At 38.3% G+C, this 9,720-nt stretch overlaps 1 protein-coding gene across 3 annotated transcripts in view; it reads right to left on the bottom strand.

Moving 5' to 3' along the window:
• TTLL7 (tubulin tyrosine ligase like 7) overlaps positions 1-5,984 on the bottom strand; it is a 74,163-nt gene extending 68,179 nt beyond the window's left edge. For all 3 annotated transcript variants that reach the window (XM_032798864.2, XM_032798859.2, XM_032798865.2), the window contains exons 1-4: positions 5,922-5,984; positions 5,575-5,706; positions 1,570-1,691; positions 801-868 (exon numbers count right to left, since the gene is read on the bottom strand). In XM_032798864.2, coding sequence (XP_032654755.2) covers positions 801-868; positions 1,570-1,691; positions 5,575-5,706; positions 5,922-5,946 — 347 coding nt within the window. In that variant the 5' untranslated portion in view covers positions 5,947-5,984. The remainder of the gene's footprint in view (positions 1-800; positions 869-1,569; positions 1,692-5,574; positions 5,707-5,921) is intronic.
• Positions 5,985-9,720: the final 3,736 nt, after the last annotated feature.

Raw genomic sequence — 9,720 nt, forward strand, 5'->3', positions numbered from 1 at the left:
CACAAACCTTTCTGTACACATTTGGAAAGCTCTTCTTTATCTTAGTAACAGGCTGATTAATCACCATTTAATATTCTTTTCGTATGGGTTATACTCATTGGCCAAGATCCTCAGACAGCATAAATCATTGTAGCTTCACTGATTTCAATGGAGCAGTGTCAATTTACGCTGAGTCTCTATTCAGTACCTTGTATGTTTTTCAATAATTAAAAAAAAACAACTCAACTGACATTTTAGAAGATAGTCCACAGAAGGGAAGGACTAGTTTCTTAATAAGATACTTTACATTTATGTACTAGATAGATAGATAGATAGATAGATAGATAGATAGATAGATAGATAGAACGATACAGACAACTGCTTGTTATTATAAACAAATAATGTATTACTAAATTATTATACATCAATATATTTGAATACTTTGTCCCCACTACTCCTGTTTCTGTTGCTAAATCATGTATACGCAAGTGTGCTTAAAGCACGTGTTATAATACATGTAAGGCCCCAGTCTTGCCTTGTGTGGCGTGTGGACAGACTACTGTGCATTTGTGGAGCCCCAATGAAGTCAACAGGACAGGCACAGAAGTCCATCTATGTGCTACAGCATGCAGGATTGGGGCCAACACTACCGAGAACCTCAGAAATGATTTCACGGATCTGTTATTGTACCCTGTAGAAATAAACAGTTCTCATAAGAGACAATTCAACATTGTACAACATCAACAAAACATGTTTGAAAAGTGACTGAACTTAAATCTGCATTCCAAATGCCATTCCTAGATTAGTAAGAAGTAAGTTACTTGGTCATGTTTCTTGCTAAGAAATCCTTCCTACAGATCTCTCCCATTCCTGGAAAATGGTTGATTCTCTGGAAAAAAAATGTGAATGTTGGTATTTTTATGAGTTTCAAGCACAAATATTATTGACAAATATTTCAAACAGTCAATTAAATTACTATCAGATTACACATTAATTGCTAAAGACTGTTCTAAATTATGCTCGATATCCTAGAGAGTACTCTAGATGTTATGGGCTGCATTCTCTTTTCCCGCCACATTTACTCCTATGTATCTCCACTGACTTCAGGGCAAGTGAGAAGAGAATCAGATCCTTTTACTCAGAGTTATATATAAACAAATACTGTTGTCACAAACTAATGTCAAAAAGGAAGGAGGTGACTTACAGACAAATACTAGGGAAAACGGCTCTGATTATCTAACGATATACAAGCTCATATCCAATTTATCCTATAGATGTTTCTGTAGTTTGAATAAAACACTCAATCTCTGATCATTCACTCACAACAGGCCACTGGCAAGCAGAAGCACTCCTAGAACACCAAAGATGTTGACACTAAAGGCCAAGTGATACAGAAACTTCATACTGGGAAAACAAGATAGAAATTAAGAATCGTTAGTATCAAAATATTTGGTGTAGCTGGTGTTTCTGCCTTCTAGTCTTGTGATGGGTGCAACTGACCCAGGAATACCAAGTGATTAATTTATGACTTCAGAATGGAATCATTTTTTTAAAAACTGATTCAGAAACATGAAGTATGTTGCATGTTACCTGGTAGTTTCGGAGCTCAGCAATCTTGTCTTGTTGCACAGCAGAATCACTCCATATGAGATTAGCAGTCTCATCTTCGTCTCTTGTCTTCACAAACCCCAGCTCATCTATTACTAAACGAACTACACAAAAGTGATACATTTAAATATTTTGAAACAAATCTTCCAAGTGTAAAACATAATATTAATTTTCAGTACAAATTCACCCTTGGCCACAGAACAATATTAGCATACAAGCTAATGGAGTTCATATTGTTCAATTTATGATAATTTGAACAGTCTCCATCTGTCTATTGCATAACTAATTATAGTGTCATTGTAGCTGGGAGCAAAGTGCAATCTGCAGTGGGAACTGCAAAGAGCTTCTAAACTGTACAAAAATAGTTTAGTAACAATCCACTTAGTCTAAAATCCATTTGAGTCTATCTTTGTAATTACATATGTTAATTTTACAGCAGCAATGACTATAGGTGTCACTGAAGCCAGCAGACAAGGATGCCCCTTAAGTCAAGGGTCTAATACTTACAAATACAAATTGGTGCATTGTTCTAATGTAAAAAAATAAGTCTAAGGATGTGCCACACATAAGTAATGTTGCAGGAGAAGAGATTTCCCTGAGTGTAAGCATGATTTCTTTAAAAACTGTTCATTCAGCAATCTGCACAATAGACTTGCTCTGATATCTTCTCTCCAGAGGGAGACTGTCCAGTTTCTGGATTTGAAGCTTTCCCCATGTGACAAAACTTGGCTGAGTGGCCAGAGCGCCAGCTGAGTATTTGCATGGCCATCAAAAGTCTATATAATTCACTTAAGATTAGAAACATTCAGTCATTTCAACAGCCAAAGACCTTAACTAACTAAAACCATACAAGGCAATCTATAGAAAATTCTATAGAAGGTTGTGTATTGCTAATGAATATTTTACAGAGACTGGATTTACAGGTAGGGAGCTTTAAAGAGCTTCCTACTCATATTCATTCAGCAATTGGCATAAGTGACTCTTAGCAACGGCTCTGAGAGATATACAATATCCCTACTGACCTCACTGGGTGTTAACACTGAATCCCAGTGATGAACATTTAAAGTACTGAAATTTAAATGATCTTATTGCTGATCAAAAACATGCAAGAAAAAAGAGTGACAGCAGTCATAGTATGAAGATATGCACAGTACACACAAGGGAAGTCAAGACCAGGAAGCCTACCAGGGCTCAGAAGCTACTGTGAGTGGCAACTCATTCTGGTATGGGATGTAGGCAGAGCTTGGTCAGTAGGCAGAGTTTGGAAGAGTGCTGCTATTTTTCCCCTTCCTATTGATTCATAGTAAATGTCTCCAAGAATCATGATCAGAGATAGATGATGCATCCATGCCTGTTGGTCCTCCTCTTTCTTTGGATTAGCTGTTTAATATGAAAACCCTCCTGTTGGCTCATGGTGAACAAGTCCATGACTAGAGTTCTCCCAACTGCTGCAAATAGTCTTGAGTGCAGAAAGGGCCAGCTCCCATCCACCCTGATGGATTAGGGTCTGCTTACACAATGAAGACCACAATTAAAAGAAGGACTAGATCCTAGGCTGGTTTTAGAGTATTCTAGATTTATGATAAACTCCAATGATAAAAGAAGAGAAACACACTTACTGAACTGCAATCTGGACTTTGGCTTCTAACAACTAGTCATCTAAATATGGCTGCACTTCAACTCCTTCCCACTGAAGAGCAGTCACTATGAATGGAAGAGGATATGCTGTTATATGCTACTGGAGCTACTTGCTGTTGAAATTCTTGTATCTGGTGGAGGAGGATTGTTCTGTCCAAAGACTTCATCAGTCTGCCTGCCCAGACTGAAGAAGCAGAGCTGTAGGCAGTATGCCAGAACTCAGCGAACCATGGGATCCAGGTCTGTCTCTGCTTGTGCTAGAAGGTGAACGAGTGAGAAAGGAGCTGGGAAAACTGGCTCCATCATACCAAGAGAGAAGAAGGAGGAATTGGCAGGGGAGTGAAGAAACAGGATTGACTTGTAACCATTCCTTGAGCAGCTGAGAGGCCTCCTTTCCCAGGGAAAAGGCAAGAATCTAACTGATGGAATGTGGAGACACTGCATATGCAAGCTGCCATTTTGTACTCTACTCAAAAGTTGCATTATTTTAAATAAAGAGCTAGATTCACAAAAAGGACAGAGAGAGAGTCTGTCAGTGTTGCAGCACCTAACTTTTAGGAACCCTGCCATCTACCCTGAGTTAGGCTCCCAGGCTCCCTGTACAATGCCTGGGGAGAGTTAGGCACCTAAAAAGGCACATATAAAGGGAGCACCACCACTGGCATCTTCTTACAGGTTTAAGGATGCTCAGATCAGGCCTCAAAGGCTGGAGCTTAAGCATAAGCAAGGTGCCAAGCTGCTGGGAGATGTCAGGACTTAGGTAGCTGCGCACATGGTCAGTGCTGAAATTTAGGCACCTAGAAGATTTTACCAGTGAAAATGTTGGTATCTAGAGACTTTAAGCACCTACAGGGATAGGCAGCAGCTGAGTGGTAGTTTTTGTGAAGGCCAATTGTGCCTAAATGTTGGACTTAGGCACTTGAAGTTTAAGTTAGGCACCTACATTCCAGCTGTGAACGTAGCCCTCATAACTGTGCAGCTGCAGTGGGTTGTTAAGTGTGAACGCTGGGTATCTAAATTAAATTTGTCAGCTGTTTCAATGCTAACCCAAGCATGCTAGAAAGGAGAGGGAGAATCATGCTATGGAGATTTTACAGTCTGAGTCACAGTTCATTTTCCTATCCTGGCTCAGTACAGCCTCTTACTTTCCCTAAGCAAGGAGATATGTCTAGCAGAGCACCGGAGTCCTACCAAGGGAAGAAATCAAGCCCAAGGAATGCAGAAGAACCCTTGGATGTATCTAACCCCAAAGGAAGAGAAAATAACCCCACAGAGCCCAGCAGAGTACATATATTTTGATCATATGCACCATCATCTGTGGATAAAGCTTATTTTGCAGAGAGATTTCAGAAGAATTCCACTACTACCCTTTTCTTCCAATTCAAACCCTGGGCCCATAGAAGATCCTGGACCATCAGTCCACATGGGTAACAAGCAGAACGGGCCCCACAGATATCGTAAGGTCCAGAAACAATTTTATACTCTCCTAGACCATTTCCTGAAATTCTGATATAGCTCGATGGAGGTATAAGGAGACAGGGTTTTCCTCCCTGAGCCATTCACTAAGGAGACCTCCATTGGCAAGGAAATACTTTGTATCTGGAGACTGGCCCATTTGTCTCTGGAGAGATGTCAGAGAAAGCCTACTATGAAGATTGCTACATGAATAGGAGAATATAGGATGGCCACCACCATCTCCAGAAAGCTAAAATGTCATTCCCAAAAACTTTATTTTTAAATATGAAGCTAAGAAATAGCAACCTAGTTTTGTATTTCCCCACCTCTCCCCAACCCCACACACACATCATGAAGGCCATATATAAAATTAATGGAACAGTAGCTTCAAGTGTAAGAAATGCATGAACATAATCAGTTTCTTAGAGAGACTTATATGTAATGATTAGAGAATTTGACATTAAAATCTTAATTAAGTAAAGAAAGGTGTAAGTTCTAATTATTTAGCTAAACTCATAATTGAGATTTTTTCCTAAAGCTTTATTATTTGGTTGTTGATATTTTAATAACAGGCTTAATCTTGAGTAACAAACAGGATTTATGGTGCACAAAGCACGCAGGACCAGCAGGTATATATTATAATACAACATAGAAAGATTCCTGTGTTTAAAGAGAAAACCAGTGGCATTAATTCACTATGGGCCTGACCCAAACTCCATTAAAGTCACTGGGGTCTGTCCATTACCTTCAATAGATTTTGGATAAGGCCGTACAACAGTGAAAGTTCTCTTTCGTTCCTGATTCTACTTTTTATTTTACTCCTGTAGTCTGATTTCAACCCTTTTCACATACACCAGTAGTTATTAAAAATAAGCAGAATCTGTAGCCTCCTACCAATTTCATATTTTGTGCCAGCAACGTTTGCAGTGATGATTCCATTCTTTTTCTTCTTTCTGACTTTTCTTTTAATTGTGCTTTGGTAAGGCAGTTCTGAACTCAAGGTCAGACAAGAGGTTCCTTGGTTATCTTTGAAAAATAATGTTTATAACAGTCAACAATACCACAATACATAAAATAATGCACCTAACTAAAGAACCAATGTACAAAAGCAATGTGAATTGCTAGTCAGTTACGTATTAGTAAACTTTGATTCAGACTGATTAATAGTTACAAGCACGTTGAAACACCATCATTAATGAGCCATATTAAAAATACAAGAGTTCTACAAGCAATTTGCCTACCTCCTTCATTAGGCAAGGATGGCATTATAACATGGGGCTGCACAGACCCAAGTGTCCCAGTTCTGTTCCCAACCATGAAGGCCTTCAAAGTCAAATGATTCAAAGCCTGTGTCATACCATTTCCATCTCTGATTATGATGACTCTCAATTATGGAAGAGACAGGTATCTGCATTAAAAAGGATTTCATTATAAAGGAATAACTGATAAAGCGTAACTGTTATAGAAGCACATTTAAAATTGTTTCTTCCTTTTGTTTTTGGCAATGTGTGTACCCAAAGCTGATGATGAAGCCTCTAAAAGTAAGCACGTTAGAAAAAATATGCCAATTTATTCATCAAAATGCAGAAACCCAAAAGGTAGTTTTCTGTTTAATTTATGGTAAAAAAAAAATCTTTTAGCTGTCTCTGTTCTTGAAAAAGTAGTTATAAGGTTTCACTTATTACAGTTTGTCTATCTAAGATGTTTATATGATTTGTTATTAGATTCAATAACTCTAGGAACTTTTATCCTCAGCAAAGTCCACTGAATTCCTGGTAAGTTCCAACCATACTGAAAATGTCAAGGTTTTAAATAACGTAGTACAATATTATGCATGCTCCCATCACCGTGAGGGGAAAAAAGTGAGTCCATTTGTTGAACGTTTATTAAATCAGTTTCATATAACCTGGAAATACAGACCCTAACATGCTGTCACAGGGTGACTGGCCCCTGTGACTGAAGTAAGTCCAGCACTCTTGTGCCAGTGCAGGTGTAACCCACTGCATCGATTAAGGGGGCAGGACTTTTTCTGGGCTATAAAGGGTCAAAAGGAATTTCAGTGAGAACAAATCTGGAACGGAACAGTGATACTGAGAAAGAACTTGCTCAGGAAGAGAGAGCCACAGAGAAGCTGGAAGCAGGACTGCTGAAGTCCTCTGGGAGAGCTGACAGGGAGATACCAAGATGTGAGCTGGGGATCTGTTGTGTTTGTTGTTAAGATGGACAATAAAACTGCATCAAAGAGACAACGGGTATGCCAATGAGTCATTTGGCAGCTGAGGAAAAGCCCTGCCTTATCACACATGCATTAATTCTACCTTGTTTGATGATGATGCAGATTTCAAAACTGTTTGGTCATCATAGTGGACTATAGCCTTCATGCCATTATGAGAGGATTGACACAAACTAAGGATGGAGCGGTGGGGCGAGTCAATTCTCCCTAGCAACTGAAAAATGCCCTTTATGCTGATCAGGTCAAAAGCCTTTGTAAGATCTGGAGCAGTCATATAGAGAGGTCTTCCTTGTTCTTGACATTTTTCTAGCAGTTGCCTTAGCGTGTCAGCTGCACTGACTCTTTGGAAATACACATTAAGTAAGAACTTGTAATCTATTAAAAATTTCCTGGCCGCCGCTTCCCACAGCTCCCATTGGCCAGGAACAGCAAACAGTGGCCACTGGGAGCTGCAAGAGTCTGTGTAAATGCAAACAAACTGTCTGGCAGCTTGCCAGCGAATATCCCTGATGGGCTGCAGGTTGCCCACCACTGGTTTAGGTTGATTAAGTGCCTGAATTCTGTATTTACATATTTTAATATGTTTATATTTCTTAAGGGTAACCATAACTCTGAATTTCCTGGGTTATTAATGCTTGTTTTGGGAATAATCACAACAATCTTATAAAGTACTCTTTTGTTTTACCCTATATTACTGATATGTACTTTCTTACCTGCTTACCTGCTTCTTAGTTTATTTTTGGCCTGGGAATACAGTATTTATATAACATTTGAAATCTCATATACTAAAGTGTTTTTAAAAATCTGTCTATACACATCAAAATGCCTGGCAAAAACTCTAAAAAACCAACTCTGAATCAGGATCAAATATTGCCCTAAATATTTTACTACACTGGCAGCATGCATTCAGTCATGCTTCCATATCACAGAAAAAATTATAAGAACAAAAAAAAGAAGCTTTGTTTGGCAAAATGCCCCCCAAAAAGTGTTTCAGATTTAAAATTCATGAATTCTGCATGGAAAGACAAATAGTTTAAATTGCTTCTATAATTTTTAAGTACTTGAATTTCTTTCATGCAGTTATGAATGTGGTTAAAGGTGCTTTGGGATGGCTTTATATATAGTTTAAGTATGTTGTATTTGCACAAATGCTTTAAAATAGCTGTAAGACAATGTGAAGCACTCCTGCTTTATTTGATTTCAGTCTAGGATAAATATGATGACAAACCACAGATTTCTAAAGCTGAAGCAATATCCAGATGTTAAGTCACACACATTATACAAGGAAACCCCGCTATAACATTCCCCGCAATAACACGAATTCAGATATGAGGCAATCACGAGGTGGCTCCAGCCGCCCCAAAAAAAAAAAAAAAAAAAAGCGGCTGGAGCGCCGCAGAAGCGCAAAAAAGAAAAGGTTATAAATATGCATGTATTAATTCACACATGCTTAAATGTTATACATGTCTAATGATATGTGTCACTCTCTGCATATGTTCCTAAACATTTTCCTTCTTACATACAAATATGGAGTGCCAAATTTTGAAGGTGCAGCCCATAGTGTTTACTTTGTGCTAATGACTCTGACATGATTGATAGCCCTTTAACAGAACAGAATATCTTCAGAACCTTTGCTCACATCTCTTTCCAAGTGACAGGCTAATGACATCTTCACTTCAAAAGTCAAAGGGAGTATGGTACAGTGCGTACACAATTATACAATTTTGGTAAAATTTTTCTGGTTGGGAACTAGATGGCTCAGACTGGCACGAGTCATCTCTCACCTCTAAGCAACCCGTTCAACTCTGGCTCAAGTCAGCAGTGACCAAAATATATTCAAATTGGTGTCTGGTTTCTCCTTTTGTTTTATTTTTTTTACAGAGGAGAGTAGGGGTATTTGAGAAGATATGGCAGAAGACAAACTGCCTTACCCAATTAATAGGAGTTGTCTCTCATGTTGATATTTAAATACAAATTTTCATGAAGGGGATCCATTTAATAACTGTTTTGCTCTTGCTTTTGTTCTTGTGTACAAACTACACGGCTTTTTAAAGATCTTTTACAGATCTATGCTCAGATCTGTACAACAAACTACACATGTGCCAAGATGGGCATTCAGATGTACTCTGTGTTGGGAAAAAGAGAGGCCAAAGAGTCATGACACTGCAGCAAAATAATTTAAAAGGGGTATTTTGCTATTATAAAAACAACACATCCCACAAATGATGAAATTCTATCCAAAAAGTCTCCGAGCCTAGATTATAAACAGAAATCTTAAAACAAATCACTCAAATAAAAAATAGAGAGCAGGCACAGTAAGGTTTAAAATACATGACTACTAGGCCAGGGGGGTTGGGGATTTCCTCTAATGCTTCCAACTCCCATTCTTCATCCATTGTATTGTAGTTTAAATAAATTACAGAAATAATTGAAACCAGAGTGATTATACTGTGTTATTTTGACACATAAAATATGCAGAATTTTAAAATATTGTGCACAGAATTTTGGTGCAGAATATCTCCAGGAGTATAACAGGTTAACCTCATGTTTTAAGAAGTTTATCTCATCCAAAGTCTGTTGCTTTTCAACCCAGTTCAGCTAAGATCCCCTTGACTTTCCAGTGACTTCAACAGTCTTTGTATCAGGCCAAAAATGAAAAGAGGGCTGATGACTAGTTATCCGCTCTTTTATCTACAGTTAAAGAATAGAATCCTCACCTATTTAATGTAGCAGAATGGATAGAAAAAAGTAATACCAGAATAAAAACTGACATATCAGCACAGGTCAAACATTTTGAGTCAGGTGCG

Source organism: Chelonoidis abingdonii, chromosome 7 (genome assembly GCF_003597395.2).
Source record: "Chelonoidis abingdonii isolate Lonesome George chromosome 7, CheloAbing_2.0, whole genome shotgun sequence".
NCBI lineage: Eukaryota > Metazoa > Chordata > Testudines > Testudinidae > Chelonoidis > Chelonoidis abingdonii.